Raw genomic sequence first — 23,090 nt, 5'->3', positions numbered from 1 at the left:
CAACTCCCTCCCCTCTCCCCCATTTGAACCCTGCCAACTCCTAACACTTGCTCAGTCCAACACTCTTCTCAGCTTCTTTGTGCAAGCTTCCAGGCACTCCTCCAGAAGGGCAGACAATTCTGAGGACTGGTGTGGTTACTAATTTATGGGTGGCTTTCTCTGCTCCCTGGCTTGCTTATATTGCTTAGGGATTCTCAGGCTCCATCTTCAAATCCCAGCTGATGTCTTTGGAATCCAAACACTATGGGAAACGAGACGGTTGAGGCTCACTCTCTGGACTTCCTTCTTTTTGAGGACGTATTGGTGTATTCACCCATCCCGCTGTGGTCCAGCCCTGCCTAGCCCTGATCGGCAACAGTCTCTCCCTGTGTAGCCTATCTGCTTTTGAAGTCTGGCTCTCAAACCTGCCTTTCCCATTGCTTCTTTCCATGCTTGGTCTATACTTACAGTTTTGTTCTCACCAAATCTGTCCCTCCATCATTTCCCTTCTCTTCAGTGTAAAATCTTAGAGTGGGAAGATGGCATTCCTCTACCTGCTCATCCTCCATAGACCTCACCCCACTGCGATTCACCTCACTCCCCTGTCAGCCCTGCCATGTGTCGACTCTCCTTGGCATGATGCGTCTCTTATGAGACCCCTACTATGAGAAACTGAAATGCGGTATTTTCAGCCCTCACTCTGTTCGAGTTTCACTCAGCTGCCAACTTTCGTCTCCTTTAGTGTTTGTGAAAATTATTGAGGTATACTTTATTGAACATAAAATTCATTATGTTTCAATGCAGTGATGTTTAGTGTATTTATGGAACTGTACAAACTGTACTGAAGCACGCCAGTTTCAGTATTGTCCCAACCCTTTATGAAGAGCCTTAGTGGGTGTTTTAGTCGGTCCTGAGTTCAGTATCTTCTCTAATCCATTTCTCGGTGAGCACTTACTTTGTGTCAGGCCCCATGCCGTAATTCCTGATTTCGTTGTGGTCCATGTTTCTGTGTCTTAGCTACCCAGTATTACCATCATTTTACAAGTGAAGCAAACTGAGGCTTGGAGAAGTTAGGCGTACCTTGTCAGGCAGCTAATAAACATCACAGCTTCCGTCACCCTTTCCATTCCTGTTTCAAAGACCACACTTCCTTATGATGACCTCAGAGATTTCTGCATACCTCTTCCTCCCAATTTGCTCTGGGGTTTGCCTAGTCCAAGCCTTCATCACTTGACCACTGTTGGCTGCATCAAACTGGTGAGAATGTGTCAAGATTCCGCTGGCTACAGTGAAACAGTAGCAAGGTGAAACTTCCTGCCCAGCCTTATCTCAGTACAAGCGTCTGCCTGGACTCCTCGCCAGTCAGCTGGACAGTCTGCACTTCGTTCACACTGACAGCATGCATTTCCCCTGATGCAGCCAGTGCTTGCCCTTGCGGGCTTTCACACCAGTTCCTTCCTTCCATCTGCAGCCTCCTCCCTTCCCTCTTTACCCTAGAAAGGGACAGACCAAGTGTCACGTGCTGGGGTGTTTTTCTGAACTTACTCCACACGGAGCTGCTGTCCCCTTCCCATCCCTATAATGCACCAGGTGTGTGCACAAACATACCTGTGTTCTAACAATGTGCTCATTGGCCTTTTTCTCACAGAACTAACTTTGGTCTCCAAAGAAATAAACAATTCTTAGTAGGGTATCTTTAGAATGCTCCACGGACATGACAGCCTTTTGTGTAGTTCACTAGGGGTAAATAGAAGAAAGTTAAGGAAAAGATGGTGTGTGCTTAAGAAACAGTCATCAGCAGGGCAAGAATGGAAATCAGGAAAGCACCTCTCACCCTGAGCTAGTGCTGATTGTCCTGAATTCATCTCAACTAAGAATGATCTTAAAACCTTCGAAGTGTAGTGACTATTGCCTGAAATTTCATAGTGTTTCCATGGCTTTTGTAACATACAAGTTCCACAGTCTTGTCTTATTAGTCATTAAATATTATTTAAAAGGCATACAAATTAGTTCCAAATGCTTTCTACTAACTCTGTATCACCCCATGACTTGTTAATCTATAGCTACACATTTGATTGTATATTAACTCTGCTCAGAAGGGTAATTTAAAATAATTGAGTACTGCTAACATTGGTTAGCAAATGCTAAAATGTAGTTCTAGGGAGGCAAAGTAGTATGTCTTAATAAGATTAGCCTGTGAAGGTATTTAATATTAATGTTCCCACAGAAAATTTGTCATTATTTGTACCCTTTCGTTTCAGTTCACCATGATTAAAAATAAATTGTACAGTAGAGCGCTCAGTCACAAATGGGTATATACTTCACCCACCCCTCCCAATGCATGAAGGGTGAGGAGAGATCAGAAGAGACAGGGGTCAGGGAGACCTGTAGGAGAACAGTGTCCTTTGGATGTGACAGGATCACTGTACTCGTGAACTCACAGTAGTTTGTAGAATCAAGCCAGTCAATGTTCTAGCATAGGGGCATGGGGAGGACTCATGAGCTCCTACCTCTAACTGAGGAGCTATTGATAGGTGGTGGCTACTGGGGTGGGGGGAGAGTCGGTTTTCTTTTTATTTATTACTGTATTGCATTGTATTGCATATGTACGTGCAAGGCTGTTTTACCAGCATGTATCCCTGTGTATCTCCTGTATGCTGGGTATCTATGGAGGTCAGAGAGGGCATACAAACCCCTGTAACTGGAGCTACAGATGGCTGAGAGTTGCCTCATGAGTGCTGGGAACTGGACCGGAGTCCTGTGGAAGAGCAGCCATTGTTCTTAACCACTGAGTCATCCCTATAGCCCTGGGTCAGTTTTCTTTAAGCGGGTAGCTGGTAGGTTGACCATGTTCCAGTGGATGGTCCCACGTCCATGAGTATATATGAGTAGCATTAATTGGACTCAGTAGATTATATTTATAAAATAAGGATGAGGAAAAGAGTTGGAAGGGGCAGGGGAGACAGGGCCAGATCTGGGAAAATTAGAGAAGTTGGTGGTGAATGTGATCAAAGCATATTGTATTAAATTCTAAAATATTAATAAAATATTACATTAAAAATAAATGAATCATAATATTGTAATATGCTGAGTACTAATTGTCTTTTGCTACATTACTTTTTTCCTGATTTGCATTCCTTGATTTTTATTTGTGCTTTTTTATTATAAAACTCAGTTTTAAACAGAGCAGCCACCTGATCTCTGAAATAAATTATTCTAATTGTAAAATGTACATAAAAATAATGTGGGGTACAATAAATATTTCTGATTGGCAATAAATTTATCAACTCACTTTGCTACCCAGAGGAAGTCCTGTCGGTCAGTTGTGAAAGCAGATTTTCATGTTTTTCAGTAACTTGAAAATAGTCAATAGTTATTGAAAGAATACTGAAAAATGTAGTTTCAGTTCAATTTTATACAGTCTTCATGTGGAATCTGTGTTCTTTTTGTTTAAAAGATTTCTTAACTCTTGTCTGCCTCCTCCTTGTTTTAGGTGAAGGAGCAGCTTCGGAGACTAAAGGAATTTTATCAGATGGAAATCCCTCAGAGAGAACAAGAGGATGCTGAAGTCAAGCACTGCTCTGACTCTGCTGAGAGGCGATGGCAGCTGTTTTTAAAGAAGAGCTTTTTGACCCAAGACTTAGGGCTTGAGTTCCTTAACTTAATAAGTATGGTGAGAATAACATTAAGTGAGCCAATGCCTTTTTAGATATTATCCTCAAAGTCAAACTCAGACATTCAAAAGTTCAACTTGTCCATTAATCAGCAGTGCTGGCAGAGGGTGGTCTTTCCAACTTCACTCAAGCTAGGCTAGTTCTGAAGCCCAACATTTATAAGCCTTGTGGTCGCAGAGCCCTTGTATCACAAGAAAGCCATTTTAGCTGTTCTGATTCAAAATGCTATTATGTAGAGTCCTTAGAAGTCTATCCCAAAGTTTTGAGTTATGTTGACAGCAAGGTCAACAAGGACCAAAGACAATAATGGTGATAAATGTTTGTTCTAAAGAATTCCTTCTCATTTTAACAGATCCCTTTTAAACTATAATTTTTAATTAGCTTACAAAGTAGCAGGTTTCCAAAGATTGATTTTTATTTGCTTGAAACTACTTCCAACCCTCTGTTCTCACTACTTCCCCGTTCCCATCCCGGCTTCAATCACTGCACTTTCAGTATCCCCTCCCCCAGTGCTCACATTGCATGTGTTCTCATATCTCCCCCTTGACGCCTCCTCTTCTCCGAATCCTTGGAGAGCAAAGCTCCACAGCATTTAGAGCTACAGCCAACGCCTGGTTTTCCTGAGCTAAATAAGCAAACTATCCTAGGACCTTTATGTCTCCCGTTGCCTATAGAAGTCCTACAACATTGTTAGTTCACCTCTCCCTCAGAACCTCATGAATTTTCCCAATGAAACCAGCTCATTTCATTGTTGGAAAAATGCTAGCTGTTAAAAAGAATGTTTTTTTTTTTTAAATGTTAAACAAGTCCATCTTCATATCTAGTTCTGAGCCTCTGTAGCTACACAGGCACAAAACGATGTGTAGGTAATTTCTCTTACATATGAAATTCTTTTCCAACATTGAAAGCAGTGGCTATGTTTAATACGAGTCTCTTCTACAACTACACATTTACAAATTTGTCTTTTAGGATGTAGTTTAATTTCTTCTTCCAGGCTGATCTGCTTTGCCAAGATTTTCTACTTGCTAAACCCATTCATGAAATGAAATCAGAAGCTGAACTACAGTCAACCGGGCATGTTTCTTGTAGTTGAGACATGAGGGGCAAACCCTTTAAGCAGTAACCTCTCCTTGCTGTTCTTCTACTAGAGCAGGGATGCAGTGCACTCACATGACCTTCCTATCCTAGATTTAGTCTAGATCAGCTGTTCCGCTTTTCCACAAAGATTGTAGGCCTGTATATCTCTTGCCTGATTTCATTTGGCCTTAGCCTATGATTCATCCTGTTAAACTAATTTGGGTCTATTAACTGTTTCTCTTGGGCTTCATTCTGTAGATTTATCAAGCCAATCTTTTATAGCTGTAATTACTTCTTTAGCAAAAATGTCTAAAAGGAAGATTGACATCCCAGCTCCTGAGGTAATCTATTGACTAACAGTTTAAAAAAAGAAAACGTTAATGCTTTCAATATGTCTCACTCTAATCAGCACTGCACCCGCGCGCGTGCGCGCGCGCACACACACACACACACACACACACACACACACACACACACACACACACACAACTCCATAACGGGAAACTTCCTCAAATAAGATGCCCTAAGGGCTTACTCCCCTGTACACTGTATGGCACTTAGCTATGGTTTGGCAAAACTCCTCTGAGTCCCAGTGATTGAGGCATTCTTCTCAAATACTCCAGTGCTCTGTAAGCAAGATCTAACCCCTCTGATGTCAATGTGAAACTTACCAATCTGTATAGTGAATCACTCCCATTTGAGAATCAGGCCATTTTCCTTTCTCTAATAGTCTAGACCTTGTTTCTAGAGATGTTTAAGAATGACTGACATTTGCCATTTTCTTGAGAGCTGGGATATGAATCTGGAGACAGAAATCATTTGCCAGAATCAGATTTGAATGCCCTCATCTATTTGACCATCTTTTTTTTTCAACTTGTGTTTGAAGAATATTAGTGATCAGCCTGTGTAGAACCAAAACATTCATTAAATGCTTATAAATTAGATACCACCCTCATTAAACATCAGAAAAAATATTGTCAAGCAATTTATCTATGTTCCTATATTATACAGGTGGTTTAATATACAAATACTAAGTTATTTTTCATTTGAAACATTGACTCAGTCTATTTTTACCTTTTATATATTTGCTTGTATTAGTATATCTCCTTTCATCTCTAATTTATATTTTTAATTTATATTACAAGGGAATTAAATTATTTGCAAATTGTATATTTTTGTGTAGTCCTTTAACTGCTGGATTTTAGAAATCCTTTCAATTTTGGAAATTTCAGGTGGTTTTAAAATGAGATATAGCTGTTGAGGTTTTCTTTCACATTCACACTTTCTTGGACCATACTAACCTAGGGTGTCTAGAGGGTGTCCCCCCTCCGTGACCTCTGTTGCCTGCATCTAGAGGTGTTTCTGATGTAGAGTTTTTCCTCTTGCCTTTTGACCTGCAGTCCTGTCTTTTATCCTGGTTGGTGAATCCTTAGCAAGTGCCACTCCAGTATGAGTAATCAGATAGTGTTGTCTTCTTGTGGAATGGGTTGCAACAAGAAATGGAACCAAACTCATGTCTTGAATCTCTGTAAAAATTAGCAAGATATGACAAAGTCCCAACAGACTGATCCTGGAAATAGCCCATATCTTCCCACTACTTCTTCATAGTCTTATATCTTCACTTCCTCATTGTCAATCTTTTCAATAGTCAAGTGACAAGTTCTTTATTGATAAAATATTCAGTCGACATAAAAACTAACTTTACTGATGTATAGACATTCTGATAGGTGAAATTGCTGATGAGGATGATTTTCTTCTTCCTAGCTGTACATCATTAGTCTTGTAAGTGCAGATTTTAATGTGTCATGGTGAGGGTCTTGGTTGATCGTAGACAGATGGAAACTGCCTCTTTCTGTCGAGTTGAGTGTGTTTCTGTGATTGATATCTTTGAATCTTGAAATTCATTTTTTTTCCATCGAAAGTTTGTCTGAATCAGATTAATTGACTTTGGCCAGAATTCTGGCAGATGAACATGCCAACTTATTAATTTACAGTGGTGAAGACTGAGAATTCTGTCAAATATTAGCCTTCTTGCTACCAGGCATCCAAAAAGCAAGAGATCAGAGAACAGTACATGAGGAATGAATATAAATGTAAAACAAATGGATAATTTAATGCTTTTTTTAGAGTGCATTACCACAAAATTTTTCATGTGCTATACTGAAGTAAAATTAGGACAATGTTTACCAAATAGACTAAAGGCCAATTATTGATCTCCTGGAATGGACAAAATACTAACTCTGCCGAATACAGAATCACTTCTTATGTCCTGCTGGCTAGCCCTCAGCAAGTCTTATGATAGCTTGCCTTTTCTCAACCTTACTCAGAACACTGGACCCTTATGATTGTAGTTGCCATCAATAAAATACAATTCCCAGCTAATATTACATTGAAGAATATTTTATACTTTAATAGCTTCTTAATAAAATGTAAAAGATACCCCAACTTCAATTATATCGTATATAAAAATATAGTGTAGAGTTATTCCCACTATAGTTGTCTAATGTCTTTAATGATTAATTTTTATAAACCATGATTACAGAACATACCATTTTATTATTAGATTCCCCCAGCCCCAAACCCCTAAAATACTACTGAGGTCTTTAAAGATCTTCCACCTGATGTCCAAGCAGAGAATATAGGACTAAACACATGACTGTGCCTCTGCACACGAGCTCAGGCTTATCAGTCTAAACTGTATCCTGCTCTGGTGTGATGAAGTACTTGCCACCTAAAATAGCTGAATGCAAAAGAAAAATGTATGTCGTAGGAAAGAAAGCTATTACATGGATTATTAATTCAACAGGCAAAAGAGAATGAGATATTAAATGTTAAAAATGAAATGCACATTGTGAAGGACATCATGGAAAAGCAAACGACCGCAAGGGAAGAACTCGGCCATCTTCGGATGACATGGTACCTCAAAGCCACAGAAGGCAAGCCTGTGAGACAGAAGTGGGAAACATTCAAAGAGAAACTTAAAAAGGTAAGGAGATGGGCTGGTCAATGGCTCAGTGGCAGGATGACCACCTGGCATGCATGAAGCTCTAGATTTGAACCCCAGCACCCAAACAAACAAGTGAAAAGGAATGTAGAATGTTACCTTTCAAGGAATCAGTTCTGATACATGCAATGTGATAGAGCCTCAAAGCCAAGTGAAATGATCCAACACAAAAAGAGAGACATTGTGTGGTTCTGCTTATTTGCAAGCCTGCAGCCAAATTCACAGAGACAAAGATCAGGATGGATGCTACCCAGGGATGCAAGAGGGAGAGGGGATGGGGAGTTGTTTAACAGGTTCAGAGTTCCTGTTCATGGGGATGAAAGCAGTCTGTAGGAGGATGGTGTGATAGCTGTATACATATGTCTTCATTGTACACTTAGAAACGGTGAAAACTGTGCCTTTTGTTATATGTTACCATGGTTAAAAAAAAAAACAAACCAAAAACATAAAAATCGCAGGAAATTAAGGACCTTATGTGACCTCACTGGTGAGGGTCAGTATTGGCAGGGGCTGAGAAGCTTAATGGCACAGCATGTCACCACTGAAGTAACCACGTGTGCTGAGTTATCAGAAACGCATTCGTAATTGCCAATGTCTGTTTCAGACTACTCACAATGTAAAACTTCTTCATGAAGTTCTTCTGCCTGTCTCTGCACTTGACCTTGGAGGGAGCCTCCAGACTATGTCAGATCTGCAAAGAAGATGGAGTGCCATGAAACCTCAGCTTCAGGTGAAGATGTGAATGCATGGGTTCGGGTGAATGAAAAAAAAAATTTCTCCAAACTTCCCAGTTCCAGCTTGCCTTATAAACTTCCTTTCCCTTTAACAAAAGTACCCTTTTGGTCTAAAAATTCCTTGTAACAACACATTTTCTTACTGTTCCCATACTGAATCCTGAATATATTTTCATCTTACATGAATTTAACTTATATTTCTAATTAATTTATTAGTGCATTTATCATAAAGTCACTATTTTCTTAGGGAGTGTTTTAAATTAAGGCATCTCAGAACAAAATCAACAACCTCTGACCTAGAAGCTCTATCATCATTGGTACCCAAATCACTGTTACTCCAGCATCCCAGCTCCTACCTCATTCCCTTCCTGATAATTTTTTTTTTCTGTAGGCTCTATTCACTCTCCAAGGAAGCCCTCTGGATGTGGGAGATAAAACCATGGGTCAGTCTCAGGCCCTTGCCTCCGCATCCTCCACTCCATATCCCTGTCTCTCCGGGACAGAACTGCCAACGCTGGTTAACTGTCAGAGTGCCCTATGTGGTCTAGGTTATTTACTTGTTTATTCGTTTATTTATTTGGTTTTTTCAGACAGGGTCTTATGTGGCCCAGACTGACTTCAAACTTGCTGTATAGCCAAGGGTGACCTTGAACTCTTGATCTTTTTGTCTTTATCTTCTAATTCGTGACTCACAAACACATACTATTGGATTGGGGTGTTTTGTTAAAAGACTAAGATGCATCCATTTGTTACCACTTAATATGTATTGACTTTAAGGGATTCCAGAGTTAGATGTTTGGAGATTCCTTTGAGAAATACCTACTTGTTCTGTTAAAGAAAAACATATATGAATTATAATCACTACGCTCTATATACACATACATAGACATATATAGTGTCACTATCCACAGCAAACTCTTCTGTTCAATCTCTCCTTAATTATTACTAGCCCAATTGGCCATATCCTGTGTGGTATACATCCACATCTTTTGGTGCATGTATGTATGGATGGATAACTGAGAGCCATGGCTAAGGTTATTTAGCTCCGCCATCATGATATGCACCATCTATTTGGGGTCCATATACTTGATTTGAACTTGACCGTCTTATGCAAGTCAGTCTTCTGAAAATTATCTCCTTAGCCTACAGCATTTCCTTTGCTTTTTCCTTTGATATGAGATCTGCTCCTAGGATAGCAGTAGAATTCTCTTTAAGTAATCTGCCCTTTGCAAGCTCTCCTCCGGGGTCTGGATTCCTATATGGGATGTCTGAGCAGTGCTGACTAAAAGGGAAAGGCAGTTTATCCCTTCTCCGTGTGGTGGCTATTTGTGGATTATGGCCTGACTACTTTGAAGCTGGGTATCTTGTGTGCTCTTCAGCTGGTGGTTCATTCTGATCATTCCTTCATCACAGAGCTCAAGTAATTCCCCTGATGTATTTTTACACTTCTCTTCTCGGTGTCCTTATCATACCACACAATCCTACTCTATATTAAATTTCAGAAAAACTATATTTACTTAGCTGGAGCCTAGTACATTTGGTATATCACAGACACACATGGCTTTCCATTTTACCATCTATCTTTGAAACACCTGCTTCCTCCCGCCATGTTGCTTATAAAGTTCTGAGAAGATAAGAACTGAACAATGTGTCTGGATAGCCCCATCATTAAGTACAGAATCTGGATTTTGAGAAGGCTCATAAGTACCTGTTAATAAACGAGAGAATGACTCATTGTTTAGATAATCAGATTCTTCACTGTAAAATAAAAACTCAAAGCTGCACTTTTTGCATTGCTTTTGTGCTTTTTAGCAACTGCATGACGAGGTTCAGCATATCATGAAAGAATGGGAAGTGTTAACTGGTCAGGGAGCCCCTTCGAAGGAGAAGTCTGAACAACTGAAGGACCTTGTTCATCTCCATGAGAGGCAGAGAGAGCGAATCCAGGATTATGAGGAAATCCTATACAAGACAATTCAGTTCCACCAAGTCAAGGAGGAAGTAAGTCTTACTCTGGTTGTCTGAAGGTTGCAGGATTTTATAAGATTAAATTAAAATGTTGTTATTTTGCAACAAATGAGAGCCAAATCACTTGTCTTGGCCTAAGAGGATTGTCCACCCCGATGGTTAATTTATCTCGCACTGTACCTCTCTCCTGCTTCCTGCTCCAGCCAGGCTGTGCTCTCCCGTGTCCTTTGAGTATGGCTCTTGCATTCCTCCGTCTAAGCCTTGACTGTCAACTTGGCATTTCCTGGCAGATCCTCCTCTTCTCTTTGTTAGAATAAACCTCATGCTTCCTTCCAGCAACCTGTCCTTCCCTGCAGTGATTCTCTATTCTAAATTCCCACAACAATCACTAGTCCTTACATCTAGCACCTCTAGATCATGACTGCTATTTTTTTTTTTTTTTTAATGAAACTAGATTTTATTTTCCCAACTCAAGCGTTAGCTCTTGGGAGGCAGAGTGCTCAAAACCAAGTTCTTTCTTTCTTTTATTTTATTGTTTCATCTCAAGAGCCTGTCAGCACCAGGTGGTGGTAGCGCATGCCTTTAATCCCAGCACTCGGGAGGTAGAGGCAAGCGGATCTCCGTGAGTTCGAGGCCAGCCTGGTTCCCAAAGAAAGTTCCAGGAAAGGCACAAAGCTACACAGAGAAACCCTGTCTCGAAAAAAAAAAAAAAAAAAAAGAGCCTGTCATCATGGAGTGCTCAATACATACCATTTATTGGTTATTTCCTGGTGGCTCACAACCATGCCAGGTCAGAGACTCTGGCGCCTTCTTCTGGCCTCTGAGTAACTGTATGCCTTTAGTACAGAGACGTGTGTGCAGGCAAAAATACTCACACATATTAATCGGAAAATATTTTTTAAAAACAGCTTTTGAGTTTACTTAAATCACAGACCAAGATCTTGCTAAAGTTTGAGGTTATGGGCCCAAAATATATGTCCTTCTTTCAAAGAACTGAAAATGTTAACTGATCAAAGTAATCCTGTTGGATTCATAGTACTGCAGTGCGTATCTGTATCCATAGGACTAATGATTCTGGATGGGCTGGGAGCCTTTCATAAGCGAGTAAAGCATTTCGGAAAACAGACTTTGGAAAAAAGCAGGTTAAGTACTAATGTTCTGAATTCCAGCTGATGCGTTTCATCAAATCGAGAGAACCGGAGCTTCTAGCGCAGCCCATGGAACTGGGAGGATCTAAGGAGATCCAGATGCAACTGGGCCGTTCTCAAGAAAGGCGGGCACAAGTAGAGCATCTCCACCAGCTGGCCCTCTCCATAGGAGTGGACATCATTTCATCCTTACAACAGGCTGTAAGCATCTTGGTGCATTATCACTGCTACCTCTGCACTGTGAAAGAAGCAGGCAGATTGTTTAGCATGTGTTAAATTTGAATTGATGCTTTGGGGTATGGTGTTGGCTCTTGAACCCAGAACCTCATACATACTAACCAAGTGCATCATTATTAAGCCATCCCCTAGCCCCAGTATGTTAAATAAAAAAAAACATGATATCACTGGGGTGCTTATTAATTCTAAGTTTCTACCATTGTTAACAAACAAATAAAATCTAAGGAGAAAATCTGATCATAAAAACCTTCTTTAATACATACTGTTCTCATGTAAATTTAAAATAGAGCCATGGTCTCAGATGGACAGTAGGTTTCTGCATTTGAAATGTATCTAATGCAACCAAGAACCTAAACTTTTTACTTTAATTTGAAGTAAGTTAAACTGTAAAAGCTGATGTTCAATATCATTGTTGGAAATTTCTCAATATGGTTAGAAACTACTTGGGCATGTGATTCTACCTTAGAAACTGTAAGTTTTGAGAAATCTAAATCTGAATCAAGTGTTTCTGATGGAAATTTAGGCCTAACCAAGAAAAATTCAAGCTATGATATGCATATTAGACTTCAAAGATGTGTGATCAAAATCTTAACACTTTTATATTAGATATATATTACAAATGATAATATTTGGACACACATGGTTAACTAAACTATGCTATGAAGGTTAATTTTATTTATTTCTTCTTTGCTTTTCAATGAGACTATTGGAAGTTGTTCAACTACTCCATGGCTCATACTGTATTTCCACTAGAAAATGGTGCTTCAGTATTACAGATCCAGAAGATTCCTGGGTCCTGGAGTCTTGCCAGACCAGCAGCCCCATTGTAGAGAGGAAGAAGCTGCAGTCCAGAGACAGTGGCCAGTCATCCATAACAGCCCAGAGTGAGGATCCCAGGCCCTCTGCTTGTGACCTGGGTTCTGGCTCTTGTAGCTGCTTTATACCACTGATCAGGTTCAAGAGAGGAGCCTAAGAGAACAGGATGTATTTCCTGACCCAAAGTTCATAACTAATGCACTGAACTCCAGTGCTTTAAATATTCTCCAAATCCATACTTGGAGGGAGGAAAGGCTATGTTGACTTCATTATTAATAAAAACCACAGGTCCAGTTTCATTTTAAAGTTCATATAAGATACCCACTAGGCTATATGTGATATGGCTAGCCTAGCGTCTATTCTTTAAGTTAAAAGGCAGAATAGAAGAATTTGCTGCTCTTAATAGAATCCGATTTTGCCAGTGTAAACATTTTCTAAGGGGTTTTATTACATTTGTAAATTTATTTTTAAAAGTAAAAGGGAAGTAGGATCTCACGTTGCACAAATAACGTAAATTGTTCCCTAGCCCTCTCTGGCCTTGCTGCCAGCATGCCCTCTGCGCGAGATAGTGATTGGAGAGCTTGCATAATGAACCTGAGGTTAAACTCAAGTTGACGAGAAAATTACAGCACCCAGGCAGAATGTCTCTAATGCATATTTTATGCTTTTTGAAGTAAAAATTAGACCTTATCATGAATGGCGTCTCTGAGGAGTTGGGGATGATGATGAGATTCAAGAATGGAAATGTCTATTCCATAATGTTGAGTTTCTGGCTTCTTTCTAAAATAATTAGATTCAAATATGTTTAGGGTAAAATAAATTGGGACCCTATATCTCTTCTAAAGCTATTTGTGTGCATCATAATGCAGGCAAATGGTATGTTGTCATGTGGCCGTTTCACAGCTTCTTTTTGTTATTTTCACATCCTTCATTTCCAGAATTACTCCCATCTTTCTGCAAAGAACCTACAGCGGCAGCTGGAGGTCCTTGAATTGGATAGCAGGATCTGGAGTGCCAACGCCAAAGAATACGAACAGGTCCTGTCCTGCAGCTTGGAGTACTGCACCACAAGAGATGAGATCGATGAGGTGAGGCTTTGAAAAAGGACACACTGAGCCCAAAGCGTGTGTCCCAGTGTCTATGCATGTGCATGCATGCTTGCACACTGCACACTGACACACACACACAAACACACACACACAGAGACGGAGAGACAGAGAGAGACACACAGAGAGAATCAGAACACTTTATTCTTACTCATGTCCTTTTAGTCTCACAGTAGCCTTGGGGTGCCCAAAGTTTGAATCAACTTCAAGCTCCCAAATATGATGAAGTTGAGATGGTGTCCATGTATAGAAAACCATTGAATACAAGACCGAAGGCTGTGGGTCTTGGTTGTTGTTTTCCTTTTGGGGCGTGTGTGTGTGTGTGTGTGTGTGTGTGTGTGTGTGTGTGTGTGTGTGTGTGTTTCATCCTGCTTGAGTGGACACAGCTTTTTCATGGCATAGAGGGAAAGGTGGCAGTGCCCTGGGTGGCAGCTTGCTCCAGCCTGCTGACATTCTATTTAAGTAGCATTGACTCAGGGTGAAGGAGGTGCTAAGGGCATGGAGCAGGCTCTTTGCTTCAGAGACCACAGATTATTTTCCCAAAGTCAAGTGACTCACCTCATGTTGACGTGAACAGGTGGCTTTTTTTGGCAAAAGAACTCTTAGAGAAAAGAAAAGAGAGAAGGGGTCTTCCATGCCCTTACATCCCCAGGAACACAATTTCTCCTTAACTCCATCAACTGTTCTCAGCCCTGACATGTATTCGGGCCCCCTCCTGCATTTCCAGCCTCCACCTCCAGTGAAGCTTTTCATTCATGGGATGTGTGCTGATTGTCTAGTGCTGAGCATAGTCATCTTCCACCCATGGAATTGTTCTAGGGAAAACACATCAAGGTAATGATGACTCCACATCTGTCTCCATGATTGTCTAGTGCTGAGCATAGTCGTCTTCCACCCATGGGCTTGTTCTAGGGAAAACACATCAAGGTAATGATGACTCCACATCTGTCTCCATTGGGAGTAAAATCTTTGAGTCCACTAGGAAAGTGGCCGAGGGCAAAGGCAGCTAACTAACTTTCTTGAACTTTTGCTTTATGCCCACTCTGCATAATCTGGGCCTACCAGGTGTCAAGAATCATTAACTCACAGGTTACAGGTTGGGTAATTAAGCTTTAATGGTGGTCTGTGCTGAAGTGCCCACCCTTCCTGCAGGTCACAGGCAGGTGCAAGAGGGAGCGGGCTGGAAGGAAGAGGAGAGGCGAGGAGATCGGGAGTAGCTGCTGGGATCCAGCCCACCAGGAGGGGGCAGGGAGAAGCAGCTGACATGGCTGTCACTTCAGCAGTGGGCTCCGACACTGCATGCTCTCTCCTCTTGGTCTGGGTCACATTCTGGTGAATCTCCACTGTAGTCTGCCCTCAACACAGAGGCAGCCTTTCCTGGTTCCATGTACTATTGTCTACACTTGAGCTAGGTCTGTTTGCTCTTGCTCAAGAATCAACCCGAGCTTTTTGTTCTCCCAGGCTATAAAAGATTTGTGGCCATTTTTTAAAAATTATCTTTCTGTAAAATTTGTCTTTTTTTCCTCTTCCCTGCCTCTCTCATCTTCCTCCTCTTCATTTTCTTCCTTCCTTGTTTTGTCCAAACATCCCTCCCTACAGAGATGGAGTAACTCAGAGAACACACAGGGAGCAGGCTAAGTGTGTTCCCAGCCCCGCCTGGCTGGGTTTCCATGTCCCCAAAGAGCTGTGGCATTTGTGAAGCTGGGTTCCCCTGCCCAGGCCCTTCCAGCAGTTCTATTTATAGGGACAGCCTCATGAACTTTCCCTGAGAGCCAGCCCAGATGACAGACGACCCTTCCAGTCATAGTAGGGATGCTCCGTGATCGTCTGTACCACCTCAGGAATGAGTGAGCAGATGCATATGATACAAATGGGTTTGATGCAGGAATCAGGGAGCACTTGAACGCGGTCTTCACTGCTAAGAGAAGTAGAGTGCCCTCTTGCCTCTACTTCTAATCTAATTCATCTTCAGGCGCTATTTCCACACTCGAAAGACCTTTGGAAATCTTAGGTCTTTTCTACTTTTTTCTTCCTGCTTTTGGTTTTGGTTTTGTGGAGACATGACAGGCATGTGGAAGTGCAGCATCCACATGCTGGATTTTACAGTCACCAAATTAGTGGGAAAATAATTGGAAAGAACGTTTTCGATGCCCCTTAGTAAAATAAAATGTAGATAATGTCGTATTCTACTTTGAACTGTGACTGTAGGAGGGAACTCAGCTGATGTTTCCATGGTGACAACCTTTGGCATCTAGAGGTATAATTTGTTTAGACACATGTATCTAGAGTACTATATAAAATGAAGTCAGGCAAGGTGGCACATGCCTGTTTGCCCAGCACTTGGGAGGTAACAGTAGGGAGAGCAGGAGTTCAATGTCAGTCTTGGTTACAGAGCAAGTTCAAGGTCAATGTGAGCTACATAAGACCCCATCTCAAAACAACAAAAATTGAAATGCAGTGTGTTAAGTATAAACAAATGAATGACATTTTGCCAGGGAACTAGACCATATTTAACATTTGATTTTTAAAGTTGATCACAAAACACACTGTTTTGATTCAGTATGATCAAAGTAGTGTACGAAGGTTCACAGACATGGAATTGTAATAGACTTTGGAGAATATCTGGCTTAATGTCTTCATTTTTCATATGACTCATCTTAACAGTGCACTAAGACTACCGAGCTTCTGTCTGAAGTCTTTTGGGGTCAACCTTGGCCAAGATTCATCTGGACATGAACGTGCCTGGTGTGTGCTTAGCCAGCATGAACCAGTCACTCAGTAGAGTCCCATTCCACCACTTTATTCCTGTCTTTTCATGCATCTGTGACAGGATGGAGGAATGATTGGTCACACTTGATTTGTTTCTCTTGACTTTGCTGGAACTTAGTGCTCTTCACTCAGGTCTTTACAGAAGGACTTTGTACCTTCAGGCAAATGGATGGAAGCTTCTCTAAATGTGACTTTTTAAAATAGGATGTGACGTTCTTTAAAGACATGTAACTGTGTCTTTTGTGTTTCATTATCTTTGCATATTTTTATGCATAGTAAACTTTTGAAAAAATTGTTTTCTTCACATTTACCCATGAGAAGCACAGCTGTCAAAGTGCCAGATTTTAGGGCATTTCCTCCCCATTTCACGCAAGAAGACATTTGTGTGCATAACTGCTCAATAGCACTTTGCATTTTCTTGCCTGGCCATGTGAATATATCATTAACATACTAAGCATTCTAAAAACTTCCACAGCCACATTACATGGCCGAGGAATATCACTTGTTTATAGCTACACTTAGAAAGGTGTGTTAGTAGGAAACACATTTTCTTCTTGCAAACTGACCAAAAAAAAGTCCCCCTTATATTTACATGATGATAGTGGGGATTTATAACTTAAGGGCTCATATTTTGTGTCACAAACAATTACTTTTCTGGGAAGAACAGCAATGACAGAATCAGGCTGGTATCCATTTTCTCAAAATAAGTTTTCCACAAAGAAGCTACCAGCCAATTATGTTACCTTACTCTGGAAAGTCTCCTCTAAGATAGCAACATCTTTCCTGTCAGAGGTGAAGAAGGGAAGAATTTAGCATATATTCCATGTGCCAGGCATGAATTCCTCAAATTCTGTTGTTTGGATGGATCTGTCATCTGAGAGCCGGACATACAAACTCATAAGGAGTGACAGGTTATAATCGAGGAACGGTGCTTTACCAACACACACACACACACACACACACACACACACACACACACACACACACACTAAGATGAAAACCACCCGCCATTGTGTGGCACTTTGCCCCGACAGAATGAGCATGGATAGCCATCATGGCAGGGAAGAGCACAGAAACATTTGCCTAGAGAACAAGCGACTCTGGGGGCCACCACTGTGAAGAAAATAACAGACAATATTCATTTCTCAGATTTGCAATCCAAACTTGTTCTTAGAAAAAATACTAAACTATCTTCATCTAGCAAATTTGTTTGATGCGGCTACCATGAACCAGGCTGTAACACTGCAAATGTCCACAGAAAACTTAAGAGTCTGGAAACAATGAAAACCCACATAGCCATGGCCATCTGCCCAATAGGCCCCAACCCAACTGCATTTGGGTGGCACATATAAGTGGACAGAAAAAAATTACAATTTGTTCAGAAAATGTTCATCCTGAAGGTTCAAACATTTACATTGTAGTATTTGATATCTGTGAATCAGATAGGATCTTCTGGAGAATATGGACAGCTCACATTCAAAATTATTGTTAGCATACCCCCAAATAGAACAAATAAGATATGTTAAATTCATTATGAAGATGCTGCACATTCAGGATAATGTTCACTGCTGCTGCCACCTGCAGTTGGAACAGGTTTCTGTGTTCCAAGTTGTCTCACTTCTGTTGCTATGCGGCTTGAAGCTGAGGAAGGTGTGCTGTGGTTACCAAATGGAAGAAGGCCAAAAAGACTTCTCCAGAAATCTATCCAGCATGGAGACCCAATGCCCTCCATTAATATTTGCAGCAAAATCAGGATTAGATTTTGAATCTTTGGATGTCTTCATTTCAAATTCAAGCGTCTCCGGGAGGTGGTACATTACAGCCTTTCATTACGGAAAATGAGCCTCAGAAGGCTCTCTCATCTGGAATGGGCAAACGGAGCCTAGGAAATGGACCTTGTGAAGTGCATGCTAGAGAAATGAAAACGGACTGCTCATTTTGGGTTTGGGGGGTTGGCCAGAAGTATGCCGTAGTTCTAATGCAAGGTTTTCTTTGCAAACCCATTGTCTTTGTTTTAAATAGCCCATGTCCCTCACACCAGTTGGCCTTGCCAGCCCCAGACTTCCACATGATACATTCTTGTGAAAGCTGCCTCAACCGGCTTAGTTAAGACTAAGAATAGCAAGCCACCCTGGCTTGTCAGGAGCCTCTTACTCCTCTGTCTCCATAGACGATCTCTCATTCCTAGCTCTGAAAGGAGGCTTGTTGTTCACTGGGGAAATTATGAAAGAGGACAATTTTTGTAGTTTCAAAAAAAAAAAAAGACCAGTTTTTAAATTTTAGTATTTTTTCCTAATTATAGCCATGTAAATTTAGTCCACATATCCCATGCACACATGGGAGCTGAGCATGTCCAAAGAGGGAAGAATCAAATTACTCACTGAAAACAATCCTAACATACTTAATACATAGATTTTACCACTGTGAATTATAGCATTTAAAGATTTCTTTTTTCTTTCTTTCTTTTTTTTTTTTTTTTTTTTTGCATTTAAAGATTTGTAATGACTAAACTATTTCTGTCCCCATGCTGCTGGTGTGTGTGGCTGCTTATATGCTCAAGCTGGGCAGTTGTCTTAACCATCTCCACCACCCCCAACTGCTGATAAGCTTACTAAACTTAGAAACAGCTGCATGGACAATGATACACCAGGCCAGTAAGCATAGCACTCTGTTCCTTTAAAACTATGATGCCAAGTTATGTGGGGATTAGATGAAGTTTTCATATTGGAATGTGCAGGTTAGCAAAATGAGGTGCGGCTGGATTTGTTAATGCTAGAGGTAGTTCATCCATTCTCTCCCCTCCTTGTGCATGCAGTAGTCTTGAATTTGCATTAAAAAAGCCCAAGAGTTTTGATTTGGACTGAGATTTCCAGTGTGACTAAAGAGTGCCAGCAACTCTGTGGAGAGAGCTTGTGTGTCAGAAAGAAGCTATCACGTTTCACATACCCATGGTGTCATGAACATTCTTTGGCCTTCTAAATCATCTTCAGTGGAAATGCATGCGTGCTGATACAGAAATGAAGTCATTCTCACCAGTTATAATTCTGATATTTCTTAATCCAGAGTAAACTAGAAAGCTCATGGTTTAGAATGAAAATGTTGGGGCTCTGTCTTTCTACGTTCCTCAGACAGCCTTCAAGGAGATGTTACACCTTCCTGTTTGAAGAAGCAAATGAGACCCTTTGGCTAGCAATTTTGATGGTAGAATCTCTCTTCCTTCCTCTAGACTGAAGTCTATAGTACCATGTTTCTGTACCTAGAGAAAGGAAGGAAATCGTGATTTCCAGTCCACACCTGCCCATGACTGTGTACCTTTATTTACTCTGTAATGCTTATTTTATTATTTTATCTTATTGCATTTTGTGTGGGTATGATTTGCATGTGAGTGCATGTTCGTGTAGTGAGTACAGGCGCTGGCACATGATGTTGTGTGTGTGGCAGAGGACAACCTTGGATGTCAGTCCACTCCCTCTAGCTTGTTTGAAACGGCGTCTCTGTGACTGTCTGTGCAGCTGTGTCTGTCAGGCCAGCTGGCCTGGCCCATGAGCTTCTGGGACTTCTGTCTCTGCCGCCCATCTTTCCTTTAGGAGCACTGAGATCCCAGACACAGGCCGCCATGCTTGGTTTCACACGCTTTCTAGAGGATCTAAACTCAGGTTCCCACACTTGTCTATTAAGCACTTGACCCACTGAGCCGTTTCCTCAACCTTTTTTTTTTTTTTTTTTTTGTGAACTCTGGATTGTCCTTGAGTTTGTGATCCTCCTCCTTCAGCATTCTGAGTACTGGGATTGTAGGCATGCGCTCTCGTACCTTGAATATGGTTGTTAATGGAGGTAAACTGTTGTGACATTGCTCTGGCCATCTTAAGCACTTTGTGTGCTGCTCAGTGGTATTCAGTACATCCACCTTGGAGTACAGCCAGTGCACTCCCCATCCGCACACGTTTGTAATCATCTCAAGCAGAATACCTAGACAGCTAACTTGTCACGAAAGGAGTTTTTAAATAACGATCTCTGGCGGCCTCAGATAGGGTATTTATTAATTTATAGTTGCAGATGCAATTTAGGGATATAAAAAGAGCCTACCTCAGTTTTCTATAAATAACTCAGGATATAGTTTTTGTACATTCCAATTTCATATAATATATCACATTTATCCCTTCCTGCTAGAATTAACACATGTACATTAAAATATCAAGTGTCACAGAATGTAAATATTTAATGGCTATTTCATGAATATACCAGCTTAATAGGATATTTTAAATATCTCCTGATATAGAAATCATTTTCTAAATCTGAAGTTACAGCTCTTTCCACTCTTTCTGGACATTGTTGGTTTATCTGTTAAAGTGGTTTTATGGTCTCTGTTCTTGGTTTTATCTGTAGCCTAAAACTAATATAAAACAATGTCATTTTCTATGTAAAAATCAATACTGATTGAGTATCAGTATGTTCTATGCAAAAAATGCATAAGTATAATAATTTCTATATAATCAGATCTGCCAAAACTTTGTAGAGTTTCAAGAAGAGTTAATGATGAAGTCAATGTTTTATTTCCACAATATGGAAAACTTGGAGTGAGCATTTTGAGAAAGCATACATTTTCTAGGGCAGATGTATTTTTCTGTATTATAAATCTAAGATGTAACATGTGCATGGCTTTTATATATCTCAGGTTATTTGTTTGCTATCATTGAAAAGAATTTTAATGTATTTCTAACTTTCCTTTCCATCACTTGGATTTATCAACCATGACATGATTCCTTCTTGCCATAAAAGCTCCCATATAACCTTAGGTTTTATGTTTTCTTTGTGCTTCCCTTTGCTGATAATAGGAAGTGAGAGTTGCCTAGAAGTACACTTAGCCCTCATGAATATGTAGAAGCAACAGAAAGGAGAATGTTTAAAAGTACCATCTTGCTTAGAATCTTAGTGTACTGGTAAAGATGAACTGTTTGTAAGACCGTCATAATATGCCCTATCTCTACACAAGTCAGTGTTGCCCTTGGTGGCAATGACTCTTTTTTGAATTTTTTTTATTTGTTTGTTTGTATTTTCAAAGTTAATGGCCTACATCCAAGAAGTAAAACTCATCTAAAATTTGCTCATGGAAATAACTTTAGCTAGGAAAATAAAACTCCTTTCTCACTAAATCTCACATACTGTATTGCTATTCTAAAAGTCAAGCTCTCATTGACCTCTTCATCATCAACAGCTCCTTGGAGCCTTAATAACTTTTATACATAATGACTATGAGAGAGTACCAGGATACAGAAAGATCTAGAACAATACTAGCATGTAGAAAGTGGAGTGAGTGTCAAATTTTATACCGAATAAATACAAATAAGACAATTTGAGTTTGCAAAAGTTTATGTTCAATATGTTAGATACTTTCTTATTTGGCAACCAATGGGATAGTCTGTGACTATACTGAGTTTAAAATAATACATCAGAAAGTAGTTTTGACTGAAAGTATTCTGAATATAGTTTTAAGATGATGACTGTTTGGAAATATTTATTATATTCATAACAATGAGTATTGTCTATCTAATTGTAAGGAAATTATGATTTTATTTTTCATTAAACTATAGCTCAAAGAGTCATTCAAAGATATAAAAAAGAAATTCAACAATCTGAAGTTTAATTACTCCAAGAAAAATGAAAAATCTCGAAACCTAAAGACTCTTCAATATCAAATCCAACAAGTTGATATGTATGCTGAAAAAATTCAGGTAATAAGAAAGCAGTGTATGCATGTGCATGCACATGTGTGTGTGTTGGGGGGGGAGTTACTACAACTAGTGCAAAATCATTACAGTCCACACATATTTCTTTTTTACAGAATTGAGATGAAAAGGTAGTTTTCTATTTTTATAATGATTTGACTTCTTGAATGAAATAAATAGTATTTGATTTATCTAATTTCCCCTTTAAAAACAATAGCTTCATTTTCTATAATCCAGAGTTGGTTTTCCTGAAAATGTTTCAGTTATTTTTTTGGTATACAGTAATGTGATGCTGATTTTAAGTGGACTAACTTACAGGAAAGATTTCATAGAATATTTATGGCAGCATTCTACCCAGAAAACAATTTTGATCATCTGAAATCAACTCACCTTCATTCTGTGAGCTTTCTGGCTTATTCATAATTTTAAATTTCCAATCATTTCTAATTGACACATGAAAACAGAAGAAATATGTGTATGTTTGGGGTGCCATGTTATATTTCAGTGCATGCAAATGTTGCATACTATTTAAGACAGGCTGGAACCCTCTGTTAACATACTCAGCTTATTCTAAAATCACTCAAGACCCTTGCACTTGGCTATCACCATCATCAATATATCACCAGCACGTGTGGTCGCCCTGTTCAACAGTACCCCCATAGCTTCTGGCCCCATCACTGTAACCTAGCACCCACGATGCATGTCGAGATGCATGTGCTGGGGCAGCACTGGAATAGTTTCTGCCAAACACACAAGGCTCATGCGTTCCCATGATTCCTCAGCACATGTCCGTGCATATGTACCAATGTGGCTTGCAGGCCCTCTGCCTTTTTTCCTTCTCATCCTTACACA

General features: G+C 40.1%; 1 protein-coding gene across 4 annotated transcripts in view; it reads left to right on the top strand.

Annotated features, from left to right (window-relative positions):
* Nucleotides 1-23,090, top strand: part of Ccdc141 (coiled-coil domain containing 141) — a 157,867-nt gene that overhangs the window by 114,455 nt on the left and 20,322 nt on the right. For 3 of the 4 annotated variants that reach the window (XM_076569743.1, XM_015988611.3, XM_076569746.1), the window contains 7 exons: nt 3,473-3,652; nt 7,537-7,716; nt 8,339-8,464; nt 10,281-10,469; nt 11,606-11,785; nt 13,576-13,725; nt 22,104-22,244. In XM_076569743.1, coding sequence (XP_076425858.1) covers nt 3,473-3,652; nt 7,537-7,716; nt 8,339-8,464; nt 10,281-10,469; nt 11,606-11,785; nt 13,576-13,725; nt 22,104-22,244 — 1,146 coding nt within the window. The remainder of the gene's footprint in view (nt 1-3,472; nt 3,653-7,536; nt 7,717-8,338; nt 8,465-10,280; nt 10,470-11,605; nt 11,786-13,575; nt 13,726-22,103; nt 22,245-23,090) is intronic. The other variant, XM_076569744.1, reaches the window with a different exon arrangement.

Source organism: Peromyscus maniculatus, chromosome 4 (assembly GCF_049852395.1).
Source record: "Peromyscus maniculatus bairdii isolate BWxNUB_F1_BW_parent chromosome 4, HU_Pman_BW_mat_3.1, whole genome shotgun sequence".
In the NCBI taxonomy this organism is placed as follows: Eukaryota; Metazoa; Chordata; class Mammalia; order Rodentia; family Cricetidae; genus Peromyscus; species Peromyscus maniculatus.
This window is presented reverse-complemented; position numbering and strand designations above follow the sequence as displayed.